Consider the following 13,632-nt stretch of genomic DNA (forward strand, 5'->3'; position numbering starts at 1 on the left):
ACGTGCACAGGCTATCATCTGGGAGTGCTGGGCAGGGCTGTGACCTGTGACTTCTGCCTCGTGCCCTCCCCACCCCCCACAGAGACGCCCCACGTGCAGTACGAGCGCCTGGGCTCGGACGTGACTCTGCCGTGCGGCACCGCCAGCTGGGATGCAGCGGTGACGTGGCGGGTGAATGGCACAGACCTGGCCCCCGACCTGCTCAACGGCTCCCAGCTCGTGCTCCGGAGCCTGGACCTGGGCCACAGTGGCCTCTACGCCTGCTTCCACCGCGACTCCTGGCACCTGCACCACCAGATCCTCCTCCATGTGGGCTGTAAGTGCGACTCGCAGCCCCTCGTTTGACCCCCCACTTCACTCAGTGGGGGAGTCTGTGAGGCCCAGACCCTTGGTCCAGATGACACCCCCTTCCTGGTGGTGGTGGAGGTCCTGACCCCTTTCCTCTGATCTTGTCCAGGCCTGCTGTTCTGACCTCTGAGCCCAGTGTCGCCCCCTGAGTCCAGACCCCTGGCATTTTGCACTGGTATCCACCCTCCACTGGAGGTCTTTGAGATCCAGAAATCCTGTCCCCTATGAGAAGATGGGCTCAGGAGGGCCGGCAGGGCACAGCCCACGTGGGGCCTGGTGGGAGGAATCCTAGGTCACAGCTCCGAGCTGGGTTGGTCTCATTCCACTGCATGCTCTCCCAGGGGCTGGCTGCGAGGGCCTTGGGGGAGAAAATGGGATATCTGGTGATGCTGGGAGAGGTGTGGGCAGTCTCGAAGGCCCCAGGGAAGAAGGAAGGCTTCCTGGAGTGGGAGGCATGTGGACACTTGGGGAATTTGGAAGAGACATTGAAAAAGTCCTTTCTGGCCGAGAGCTGAGTGTGATCATCGTCCTCGGATGCTGAAAGGGCCTGGGAAGGCCACTTGGGTTGCTGTAAATGGCAGAAGGGACCTGAAGGAGGGGAGAGACATGATCAGGGTCATGTCGTTGAAAGCTCTTTCTCACTGTGCTGCAGGGCTGGCAGGTGGGTGGGCAAAGCCAGGGGTAGGAAGGAGGCTGTTGCTGGGATGCAAGAGAGTGGAAGAGGACCTGGGACTGGAACATGGGGTTGAGAAGCTGAGAAGAGTGATTTCGCCTCCAGGAGTCGCTGATGGATCAGAGGTAGGGAGAATGGGAGAGTGGACAGTGGGAAGAGTCAAGACAGCTGGTGGGACCGATCGCTGCAGCGGAGACAAGGAGCAGGGGTCAGCTGGAGGAGGAGACAGTGTGTTCTTTTCGTGCCGTGTCTCAGTTTGGCTTTCCCTGGAAACAGAACCCAAGATGATAGTTCGCAGGCAAGTAGTTTATTTGGCAGGTGACAGAAACATCATCAGGGTATGGGAGAATGATAGAGAAAAGGAAGTGAAGTTAGCCAATAAAGAGGGAGTTACCTAGCCATTGCTTCTGGGCAGCTGGAGCCCACCCCTCTGGGGGAGCTCTGGGAGCTGGGAAGGCAGAGCAGGTCCCTAGAGTTCTCCTGCCTGAGGGCTGAGGGAGCCCAGATGCTTGCATACTAAGGAGGGCGGGGAGGCTTTCATTCCCCAGCACTTTTGGCCTGATGCCCCGGCAGGCAAAGCAGGTTTTGGTGGCCAAAGAAAGCTCTTAGGCAAATAGCTGCAGAGGTGGTCAGCGGGTACGGGTGAGGGATCTGCGGCACCATCTGCTATAGATGTTGGGTTTTGGTCCCTGGGGGACAACCAGGAGTCGATGGCCGGTAGCCAATGGATCTGAGGTTCTGGGACTCAGGGAGAGGCCTGTGCTGGAGATGGGAGTGGGGGGGGCAGGTTGTCAGCATTAATTCTTTGGGAGGGGATGAGATGGTCAAAGGGTGAGACTGTGGGATGAGAGGAGAAGAGGACCCAGGACCGAGCCCTGAAGACCATCGCTGTAAAAGGGGTCGATCTAAGGAAATGAGCCACAAAAAGAGATGAGAGATCAGGAGGAGCCAGGCAGGAAGGGAGAAGGGGGAGCAGATGAGTGTGATTTAGAAGAGGTGTTAGGAGGCTTGGGAGGAGGAGGTTATCAGTGTTGCTGAGGGTCAGTTGGGCAGGTCCTTGGTGCTCAGCCAGAGGCATCAATTGACAGAATAAATATTCTGAACATAGTTTCATTTCTTTTCTTCTTGAGCCAAGGATTCAGGCTTCTCTGGCTTCATCCCATTTGGGCGATACACCCCACTCTATTTACTCCCTTGGAGCTGCTTTCTTTACTCCCTCTGAGCTGCTGAGGGGAAGAGATGCTTGAGAGGCCTGGGAGCGGGTCCTTGCCCCATTGTTAGGCGACAGGTGTGGACAACTGTGGGAAAGGTTAGGCTGAAGGGTTGCTCAGCGTCCTCCACAAAAACACTGACCCATCAGTGGGGCCAGAGGAGAGGGGAAAGTATGTTTTGGTAGGGATGTTCCTTTCCCCACAGAAAAGCCTTTTTACATGTTTAAACTGGAGAGATGGCAGTCATAACGAAACATCTTAGTTGCAAGCCCAGGGTGGAGTGACGCCTGCCCACTGGAGGCTTCCCTGGCCCACCACAGGGTGCGCTAGAAGTGGACCAGGCAGCCTAGCTCTGGGCCCTCACATGGGGAAAGAGGCCACATGCTGAGTGGCATGCAAGGAGGATGAGGCCAACTTGGCACCAGTCACCCACACCCTTGTCTTATCAGCTTGAGCCCCAGAAGTCTTCTGACGGACAGAGCTGCCTGTGATGGCCAGGCCTGGGTGACTCCGGCCCTCATTCCCAATGACTTGATTTTCTTTGAGAGGTCACTGAAGGGAGATTAGGTCTCGAAGTAATGCCGCTAACCATGCCCACAGGCCATGCCCACAGCTGTTCTCTGTGACCAGAGCCCAGCCTTTTTATATATCGCACTGACCACCCTTCATGCCCTGCCTATCAGAGGAGTGCTGGCCATGAATTGGCTGTAGCATTAGTAACAGGTACTTATCTCACATTGCCTTGTTTCCTTCTAGGGTTGGTCAGAGGAACAGGAGACATTAATCATGATTGTTTCAGTCACTTTATATTAGTAACAAGAGACTGGGTTTGGCAACATTCAATATCAAATTATCCTTCTCACCAGCGCTCAGAGAACAGGACAGAGTCACCCCTGATTTGTGGGCCATTCAGACTAGAAATTATTTAATATTTATCTTAAACATGTAAGATTTTCGTGTCTCTATTTCCAAGGAAACCCGATCATAAAAATATTCTGTTGTAAGTCCCCTTAACCAGGCTGATCCCTGAACTGCTTCCTCTTGACCCACCTTTCTGCCCTTAGGCAGATGATCACACCCCCTTCTAAAGAGGCCCCCACCCAGGATGATGAAAGGACAGCCCCCCACACACACACATTAGGAAACAAGATCACAAGGTTCCTTTTAGTAGCATCCTTTTGTTTCCCTAGACACTGCTAATTCCATGCCATTCTGATTTTAAGCTGAAATAAATCAGAAGTTGACTAATTTCAAATAGACAGTTCCTTGTCCAGTTTTAAAATATTCGTATTTGATTGGTCAGGACAGGAACTCCAGTCCCCGTGGTTCAGCATTGCTTCCTCCTTGGCTCTGTTCGCCGGGAAGGAAAGAGCAGCCCATGGTTGAAGAAGTTGGGGAGAGAAAAGATGGGTGGAAGGTGGGCATTTGGGAGTCCAGAAGAGATGTCACGAGATAAGGTTAGGACAGGCCACGGGCCCTGAATGCCCAGGCAAGAGGAGGAGGAGGAGTGTGGGTGCGGCCTGGGAGGGCTGGAGCTGGAAGGGTCACCCCACCCTGCCTGGCCTGATCTGGCCTGGCCAGGGGCGTGGGCAGCCTGCCCCTCCTCCTCTCTGAGCCGGCGGGCAGGCCTCATGCGTGCCGGGGGCTCCAGCCCAGGCGGGCTGGCGAGATGAGAGGAAAAACATGCGGTTTGGTGGGCTGGACATGGAAAAACAAGCCAATTAGGAGGAAAACAAACAAACCCTGGGCCAGCGAGGGTACACGCACGCATGCACACGCGCACACGGCCCCGCGTGGGGCTCTCGCATCCCCCGCTGCAGGCTAATGCTGTCATTCGGGCATCTCAGGAGCCCCCACAGGGGCGACTCGGGAAGTCCGGGCACCCTGGAGCATGCGTGTTTGTGATAACGTGACACGCATGCGCACGGGCTTTGGCCCACACACATGCCCTCACACGGCGTTCTGCTCATACGTGTGAACACACGGGGCACCTTCCCACACCCACGGTTTGAAAAACACCTCCAGGCTGAAGGTCTGTCTGACACCCTGCGCCGCAGGTCCGTGGCCTTGCCATCACTGTCTCACACGCAGTCGCGCGTTTACAGGCCTCTGTACAGAGGACCGCGGCCCCACGGCGTCAGACCAGTGAACAGTCCCCACATCGCACAGCTTCACCCCGAGTCCCACACACACGCAGTCAGCCGGCCACACACATGTCCGATCGCAGTGACACAACTGCCCGGGCTCCCAGTCACACGCAGGAAGCCCGTCGGAGTCCCACATGCCGCCTCACGACGGCAGTCGCTCACAAACAGCTCCCCTCGTGACGTGCAGCACGCTCTCCGCAGGCCGCCCCGTTGCACGCTGTCCCACAGCCTCACACTTGGTCTCTCGCAGCACCCCCACCTCCACCCACCCCGTCCCTCAGCTGGGCTCCAGCTGCAGCGAGTCACTCCTTTTCCTCCTTTTCTTTGTTTTTCTTTCCTCCTTTTCCCTCGGAGAAACCTGGTCCCTGTCAGGAAACCCCAGCCCTCCCCTACTCAGGGCCCAGGGCCAGGCCGGAGTAGCCGGATGACAGACAAAGCCCTGCCCGCCCCCCGCCGCCCCCCATGACCTGCCCAGTCAGAGAGGGGAACTGGCTTTCGAGGGAGGTTTGAGGGGAGGCTCGTCTGAGGGGGGAGGATGGTCAGTGGGGCGGCGAGTCGGTCCCTGCTCTGCCTCCAGAGCCCCAGGTGGCAGGGAGCTGACTCTGCAGGCTTCAGTCCTCACCCCGCCAGCGCCCTCTCCTTTGAAGCCTGGGCTAAGGGAGGGTGGGGCGGGGTGCGGGGGGAGTGGAGGCTTCTCAGCCGACCTCGGAATGTCCTTTCCTCCTGGGGTGGCTGCCAGCTCTGGCCTGGCCCACAGGCCCCCACAAGGCACTTCCTGTGTCCTTGGCCGCCCCCCCACCCCACCCCCATGCCTCTGTGCCCCTGGGCAGATAGGCAAGGGATATGTGAGGCACACAGGATGAACACAGGACAGACACAAGATGAACTCAGGGCCAGGAGGGCTTCCCAGGGGAGGCAGACGCAGCGGGCGGGCAGCAGGCTCCGCTGGCCCCCAACTCTCCCTGCAGGCCTGGGTCTGGAGAGATCTCAGCTCACACCGTCGCCCACTCTGCCTGCTACACACGAGCTCCCTTCGTGCCCCTCTGACCCCCTCATCACTCCTGAGCTCCTCTAATTGTCCCTCTGACCCCCTCATCACTCCTGAGCTCCCCTCATGCCCCTCTGGCCCCCTCATCACTCCTGAGCTCCCGTCACGCCTGTCTGACGCCCTCATCACTCCTGCTGCAGAGCTGGATCGCTCCCTGGGGGTCTGAGCACATACATACCTCACACATACTGGGCATGAACGTGAAATCACACAGAGTCACTCACAATCACGTGCACCCTGGATGAGAGCCCACGGTTCCCTGTGTATCACCACCGCCACTCAGCAGGCGTAGACATGCCCTCCCCTTCACCATCCCTGGCTTATGGAGCTGCCCCCTCCCGCTTCCTGTCCACCTGTCAGGCAGGGGGCGGGGTGGGGGGGCACAGAAGGGAGGTGTCAGTGTCCCCGGAGCTGTGGACGGACATTCCTTGCCTGGGTCAGATCACAGAAACTGCCTCCTTCCAGGAACCTGAGCCGGCTGTCCTCACGCCTTACCCAACACCCGAGGGTGGGACAGCTGGGCTGAGTGCTCACAGCAGCAAAAAGTGGTTAGAACGCAGGGAGGACTTCCCAAGTACGTAGGTGTGGTCTTGTCGGTGGGTATTCCCATCCTGGTGCTTGGCGCTGGCTCCGGCTTGCTGTGTGACCCCAGGCATGTCCCCAGCCCTCTCTGGCCCTCTGCGCTCCCCAGAGTAAGGCAGCTGCCGACTCTATAAAGGGCTTCTTAAAGGGTCTGATGGAGAGGCTGGGGACTGGGGCTGGGGTGAGTACACGCCTACGGAACAACACATACACACCCGCAGTCACACGTGTAGGCATGTGGTGTGAGCTGCATATACGGACCCTCCTACATACATTCCCACATTCCATCACACGTCACTCACTCACGTCACACACACACATGTAACACATACATGCACGTGAACAGTGCTGTTGTTTGTGTGGAGTCTTGTGTTCCTTGTTCTCTCCTGAGGGGAAGCCTGGAATGTGTCTTCACCCGGGGGTGCACCCCGCTCACCCCAGCAACCAGAGGACCCGGTGGAGCCCCCCACCCTTGACCTCTGTTGGAGTCTCCCTCTGGAGATGGACGCAAGGTGGCAGGAGACGTGGGGCTGGGGCCAGTTCCCCCAGACATCACCTCCGTCCCAAGATTGATGAGCTGAGGCCCGCAGCCCCCCGCTCCCCATGGTTCCCGCCTCCATTGAGCAGGTGGAGGGGGGGCTCCCTCTCCATTCAGCCCTTGTTTTTCTTTAATTAAACATCTGGCTCTCTGTGGCCTGGGAAGCCTCAGACCCTCGCTGACAGCACTCCCCACCCCCACCTCTGGCATTGCCGTTGGGTTGAAGAGGGAGAGCTGGGGGTTTGGGGCCCACCTGTCCCCACACTCGCACCAGGGACTGGGGGTTCAGGAACACCCTGACCATGCTGTCCTCGCCCCCTCCCCCCCAGTGCCGCCGCGGGAGCCCGTGCTCAGCTGCCGCTCCAACACTTATCCCAAGGGCTTCTACTGCAGCTGGCATCTGCCCACTCCCACCTACATCCCCAACACCTTCAATGTGACTGTGCTGTGAGTAGACACACCCAGGACCCCGTCCAACCCTGACCTCTCCCGGACCCCCTCATGCCCTCCATCCACACCCTATAGCCCAGCCTTGGGCTTGGCCTTCCCCCAGCCTCCACCCTGCCCGATCCTTGAGGTTGGTGATGGTGCCTGGGCTTCACCCCTCCCCAGGCACGGCTCCAAAGTGATGGTCTGTGAGAAGGACCCGGCTGTCAAGAACCGCTGCCACATCCGCTACATGCACCTGTTCTCCACCGTCAAGTACAAGGTCTCGATAAGTGTCAGCAATGCCCTGGGCCACAATGCCACAGCCATTACCTTCGATGAGTTCACCATCGGTGCGTGGGGATTGCGGGGAGGCGGGGGGGGGCTCCCTGCTGCATCCTGCAGTGGGAGTGTGTAAGCCGATGTTTGCCAAAGGTGTGTATCAGCATGCGCGGGGATGTTCACGTGTGTCTGCCCAGGTGTGTGTGGAATGTATAGCATGTACATCCACGCATGGCATGTACACGCCTGTGAACATTTGAGTGGATGCTCTTTACCTGCCGGGGCTGAGAGGCCTCTCCAGCAGCTCTTCCCCTCGTCTCTCTGGCTCCCAGAGCATGCAGGAGGGGGAGGAGGGCAGGCCGGGCCAGACCCGTGTGCAGCTGCAGCCTCCAATCCACCCCCCCCCACAACCACGCTAATGGCTTCCTTACGGCCTGTGATGAATGAGGTGTCAGAATAGGAGACAGGACTGGGACAGAGACCGCCCTCCTCCCAACCCCCATCCCAGCCAGACCCTCTGCCTCCGCCCACACCCCCACCACGACTGGGTCCTCGGCCAGACTCTACATGACCTTGGCCCTTAGCTGCTTCCATCAGGTCCTCAGCCCACTTCCAACCCAGATCTGCAACACCTGTGAACTGTCTTTTAACCTTGACCGACAAAGCAGCTTCAAGCCCAGACTCTTCCAAGGGAGGCCGTGTCTCAGTTGGGAACTGGAAAAGTTGAGGTGGAAAGCCAGGCTTGGGGGGAGTATATGATGCTGGTACGGGAGTGGATGATCCAGGTGATGATGAGGGTCATGATAGAGCATGACACAGGCTTAGTGATTGGGATGCTGGTCATCATGAGGATGGGGTTGGGATGAAATTTATGATGTTGATATCATGAGCTGGTGACAATGACTGTGGGGACGGTCATTGGTGATGACAGGGATGTGAAAGGTGGAAGGAATGAGATGGTTAACAGTAGTTGCCAAAGCTGACAACAGAGGAGACCAATGATTGTCGATGTGTGCTGGTTGTCATGGTGGCTGGGGTTGTTCCAAGAGATCAGTGTGGTACCAAAGCTGTGTTTCCTAAACAGTGAAGCCTGACCCTCCGGAAAACGTGGTAGCCCGGCCGGTGCCCAGCAACCCTCGCCGGCTAGAAGTGACGTGGCAGACCCCGTCGACCTGGCCCGACCCTGAGTCCTTTCCTCTCAAGTTCTTCCTGCGCTATCGACCCCTCATCCTGGACCAGTGGCAGCATGTGAGCGCCCTGCCCTTACCTGCCCAAATCCTGAGAGCCGGAATCAGAGCCACACGGCCTGGGAAGCCTTGCTGCTGGCTGTTCTAGTGGGAAGCCTGAGAGCAGTCAGAGAGGCTTTCTGGGGTGGAGGGTGGGCCTGGAAGGATGGATGGAGCTGAAGGGGGGCATCCTGATTGACCCCCATTAGGACAGTCAAACACATCTGTCTATGTGACTCCCCGGGATAGTAGAGAAAGATGCTGGGGGCAGATGGTATCAGTGTTTCCCTTTTCTTGTCTCTGGCTTCAGCCCTGATCAGACATCTCTCTCTCATACTCTGGACCAGGCTCTGGGCCTGGATCCAAGGGACAGGATAGTCCCTGTTCTCACAGATGGGCTCCAGGGGTCAGAATCAGGCAATAGAGTCAAGCTCAACCCAAGGTGTGAGTTCAGGCCATGACTAGTGTCATGGCTCCAAAGTCAAGCCTAGCTAAGGTGTCAGCTTAAAGTTATGGGTCAGAAGGTGATCTGGGCCAGGAAGCAAGCAGTCAACAGGGGCAGCACGGGGTCAGGCTGTTGTCTGGGTTGCTGATCAAGCTACAGGAGAGAGCTCTGGGGATCTGCCAAGGGTTTGGGGCAGACTGGAGTTTCTCTCTCCTTGAGAGCCCGGGGATGTGGGTGCTCTCTGAAGGCTGGAGGTCTAAAGGCAAGGACTGGGGCTGGGAGGATGCTCCCCGGGGCAACCCAGGCTGGCACTCAGGGTCACCCTGTACCCCCACCACATCTACCTGGTTCCAGCCCCATCTCCTCATGCCCCCCTCCCCGCTGGCCTTTAAAGTACGTAATTCAATTCCAGGGCGCCTGTCCTGGTTGCAGGCCTGGCCCCCACAAGGCTGCTTATATGCTCATATGTTCCCTGACAGAGTCCGGAGTCCCTCCTGCCTGGCCAGCTGCCCGCGACTAATGCATTGCTAATAACCAGGGTCTAGTTTCACAAGCCCCCCTCCCCTGCTAACGAGCTACAGGCAGCAGCCCTGCGCGTTGCAGCGCACACGCCTTGCCGTGGACCTGGCGCACTGCCCACCACACACACACGGGAACATGCACACACACATGTGGTCCCCAGCAGGGACCATGCTCCCACCATGCGTGTGACTAACGTGCCAAGGCCACGCACTGGCCTGCACCGTGGGCAGAACTGACCCCCACGCGGACACGGGCGGAACAGAGGACGTGGGTTCCGTGGCAAAGACACGCGTGGCCTGTGGCCCACGTTAGCCCTGCTCCATGTCACGTCGGCATGATGGTTGGCTAGATGTATGGTTCTTTTGAACTTGAGTTTTGCTCTGAACCACATTGACTGTCCTCAGTCCTTCGTCTTGGGGAGAGGCAGGTGTACGATGGGGCGGGGCGAGCAGAGAAAAACATCACTTGGCTTTTCAGGAGGAAGTGAGAGATACAGGCCAGGAATTGCACAAGATGGGTACCCTGAGGTCTGGCAGGGGCTCTCAAAATGAACCAGGGGAGGCCAGCGCTGGGTCACAGCACTGGTTCCCTGCATCTTTCGGCCGTGGGCCTCACTCAGCAGGAAGGTCGGAGGGCATGCGGCCACAGGCTGGAGGGAAGCCTCCTAGGCAAGGCAGATGCTAGCAACTCGGGAATTCCTGCCACTTGTGGGGCCATTCTCTGAAGGGGGTGGATTAAGGGATCAGTGACAACCTGACTAGAAGGGCCCAGGCCTAGGAGATGTGGCTTCCTGGAGAGCTGTGGGCTCCTAGGCCACAGCCCTAGAGGTGTGATGGGTTGCTCACCCTCGGCCTGCCAGTGAGGTGGTCATTTGAACTGCTCCCTATGGTTCTCTCCCTTTGGGGATAGATCTGGGGGACAGAATCAAAGGAGGGGGCCTGAGGGTGGAATCCTGGCAAGGGGGAGAAGGAGCTGCATGAGCTGGGTCTACTTAGCAGAGGGAGTCTTTGCAGAGCCAGAGGGGACCAGAGGTGGAACTGGGCTCCAGCTCCAGGAGGGGAGGGACTCTGAGCCCCGCCCATCTTCTAGGGATAGAGTAGGACTCACCGAGCCCAGGTCTGGGTCCAAAATGACTTCCACACTGCCTCTGGCTCTACCCACACCTCCCGCCTGAGGCCCACGGACCCTGGAGGTGTTGGGAGGCCTTCCTGCCCCACTTGGACACAGCTACGCACACACACACACAGACGTACTCACAGGCTCACACACACACACACACACACACACTTGTACTCACAGGCTGACACACACACACACTTGTACTCACAGGCTGTCAGGTCAGGTAGCCCAGACCGTGGCTTTCTGGGGCCAGGGAATGGGGACCAAAAAAGCCCTGAAGCCAGACGTGGCCCAGAGCGGCCCCTCCTCCGCCCCTGCCGGCTGCCCCTGTTTACGAGGCGGCTTAATGAGGCAGCGGGTGCCGCTGAGATGAACCAGAGCCCAGCCTGGGCCTGGGAGGGGCGCCGGACAGGCAGGCCAGCCTGGAGGGTGGGGGAGACCAGCGTGATGGGCCTGGCTGGGCGGGGGCGGGGTGGCGATGCCTCCAGGAGGAAACGGGGCAGCTGTCCTGCTGTCCCGCTGCCCCCGGAACTGCCCCCCACCCCTTTTCCGCCTCAGGCTGGAGGCCTCCCTGAGGGAGAGACCCAGCTGGGGCCAGGCTGGTGGGTGCGCTGGGCATCGGGGAAACCCGGGCTCCGAGTTGGAACCCGTGATAACGACAGAGCTGGCTGAAGTCCGTTTGGCCCTCACCCTGTGCCTGCGTCCTCACGACAACCCTGTGAGGGAGATCGTTAACGCCATTTTACAGATGAGGACCGCAAGGCAAGTGGAAGCTGAGCCAGTCACCTAGCGAGGGTGGGGATGGAGGGAGCTGAAATCCGGGCTCGGGCAGCCCTGCTCCAAGTCTGTGTGTGTAGCTTCATCGTGGGGGAGGAAGAGGGCAGCTCTGCACTAACCCTCTCTCACCCCAACCTCGAGTTGCCTCCAGCTGGGACCGAGGTCAGGCTTGTGAGAGACCTGGGTGGCAGCAGGGTGGAGCTCTCCCTCAGGACTGTCATCGCTCCCTGGGCGGGGTTCTCCTCCCTGGGGTGTCTTTACTCTCCCCTAGAGGTGTTCTCAGCAGCCCCTCCCTCCCCCAGGGACGTCCTCGGGCCCTCCAGGGGTGTCTTCACCCCACTCCCCTCCCCAGAGGGTTCTCCTGTCTCCTGGGGGCGCCTCACTCTCCTGACCTGCAGGGTCCACCGTCCCTCCCTCCCCGCCCCACTCCGTGGTGGTTTGGCTGCAGGTGGAGCTGTCAGACGGAACGGCACACACCATCACGGACGCCTATGCTGGCAAGGAGTACATCATCCAGGTGGCGGCCAAGGACAACGAGATTGGGACGTGGAGCGACTGGAGCGTGGCTGCCCACGCCACGCCCTGGACGGAGGAGCCGCGACACCTGACCACTGAGGCCCAGCCCCCCGGTGAGCCTCCCCTCACCTGGTGCCGCCTGCTGTCCTCCTGGGACTTGGCGCGTCTGCCCTAGGGCTCTCTGAACCCTGTGTGGCTGCCACACACCCCTCGGTCTGTCCAGCCCCGGCTGGTCCTCATCCTTGCTGTTCGGACATTCTCAGCAGGGGCCGCTGGATGGAGGGGTCATCTGTGTGCCTGGGGGAAGCAGCCAGAACCTGCCTGATGGGTGAGGCTGGGGCTGTCTCACGGGGGAGGCAGCACTGGTCTGACACAGGAGGCAGAAGCTGTGTCGCGTGGACCCCCAGATCTGGGCGGGGGGGACCCCAGCCCTCCCCTGAGTTTCCCCCATGTTCCCCAGAGACCACGACCAGCACCACCAGCTCACTGGCACCCCCGCCCACCACGAAGATCTGTGACCCCGGGGAGCTGGGCAGCGGCGGGGCGCCGTCGGCACCCTCCTTCGTCAGTGTCCCCGTTACCCTGGCCCTGGCTGCCGCTGCCGCCACTGCCAGCCATCTCCTGATCTGGTGAGTCGAGTGAGGCTGGGCGGCAGAGAGGAGCCTGGGGGACCCCCGGCCCAGCCACTTCCCTCATGGCCTCCCGCCCTGTTCATCCCCCAGAGCCCGGCATCCTGTGAGGACACGCCAGCGCGCCTGCGGAGGAGCGGGAGGCCGGAGCTGAGCCCGAAGACCCCGGTTTCTATTTTGCACACGGGCAGGAGGGCCTTCTGCATTCTCTTCAGACACAATTTGTAGAGACCCCGGCAGGCCCGGGCCTGCCGTCCCTCCCTTGGCCCCGCCACCCCATGCCGGCCCACCTCCCTCCCTCAGGGGAGGGGGCCACGCAGCTAACCCGCCCACCAAAGACCCCACCACTCGCCCCTGTCCTGCCCCCCTGGGGCTGGACCCTCCAACGCCAGCGACTCCCAGGAGCCCTTGGGGGGCCTGAGGGGAGCCCCTCACATCCAGTCTCTCCTCCTGTCCCCGCCTCCTGTCTCTCCCAGGGTCTCTGTTGCCACCATCAGATTATAAGCTCCTGACGCTGGGGGGGCCCAGCCATCCCCTTCCCCCCAGCGCCCACACTTTCCAGTCCCCCACCTCTGCCCCTGTTTTTGTACGACCCTCCCCCTTTCCTACTCCCCCCCCCCCACAGTATTTAATGCCCTGTCAGTCCCTTCTAGTCTGACTCAATGGTAACTTGCTGTATTTGAATTTTTTATAGATGTATATACAGGGGTGGGGGTGGGGGGTTCTCATTAAACGTCACCATTTCATGAGTCCTTGGAACAGACCGGCTTTGGGAAGGTAGCCCTCACCCCAGGACCTCTCCCCTTCCAGGCCTGGAGGACGGAAGAGGTGGGGAGGGGCAGGTCAACTCCCAGGAGGAGGTGTCTGGGGTCAGGACTTTCTGCTTCTTTTGGGGAGGGAGGACTCCCTGGAGGCCATGGGCAGAGTTGTGGGGAATGAAAGGTCCCAGCCAGCAAGGCAAGTCTCACCTGGGGATGTCCTGACAGCCCTTGCTTGCTTGCTTGTTTAGTCGCTCAGTCATGCCCAACTCTCTGCGACCCCATGGACTGTAACCCACCAGGCTCCTCTGTCCATGGGATTCCCCAGGCGAGAATACTGAAGTGGTTTCTAGTCAGCCCTGCAGGCTGCTAAATCCTGGCAGGG

The 13,632-nt window shown here is 59.6% G+C and overlaps 1 protein-coding gene across 4 annotated transcripts in view; it reads left to right on the forward strand.

Moving 5' to 3' along the window:
• The window catches only part of CNTFR (ciliary neurotrophic factor receptor), a 37,274-nt gene extending 24,036 nt beyond the window's left edge, over nucleotides 1-13,238 (forward strand). For 3 of the 4 annotated variants that reach the window (XM_020898334.2, XM_020898335.2, XM_070459594.1), the window contains 7 exons: nucleotides 83-316; nucleotides 6,877-6,994; nucleotides 7,160-7,326; nucleotides 8,340-8,503; nucleotides 11,793-11,973; nucleotides 12,321-12,489; nucleotides 12,583-13,238. In XM_020898334.2, the coding sequence (XP_020753993.2) occupies nucleotides 83-316; nucleotides 6,877-6,994; nucleotides 7,160-7,326; nucleotides 8,340-8,503; nucleotides 11,793-11,973; nucleotides 12,321-12,489; nucleotide 12,583 (1,034 nt within the window). In that variant the 3' untranslated portion in view covers nucleotides 12,584-13,238. Of the gene's footprint in view, nucleotides 1-82; nucleotides 317-6,876; nucleotides 6,995-7,159; nucleotides 7,327-8,339; nucleotides 8,504-11,792; nucleotides 11,974-12,320; nucleotides 12,490-12,582 lie in introns of those variants that run through there. The other variant, XM_070459595.1, reaches the window with a different exon arrangement.
• Nucleotides 13,239-13,632: the final 394 nt, after the last annotated feature.

Source organism: Odocoileus virginianus, chromosome 31, assembly GCF_023699985.2.
Source record: "Odocoileus virginianus isolate 20LAN1187 ecotype Illinois chromosome 31, Ovbor_1.2, whole genome shotgun sequence".
NCBI classification, from domain to species: Eukaryota; Metazoa; Chordata; class Mammalia; order Artiodactyla; family Cervidae; genus Odocoileus; species Odocoileus virginianus.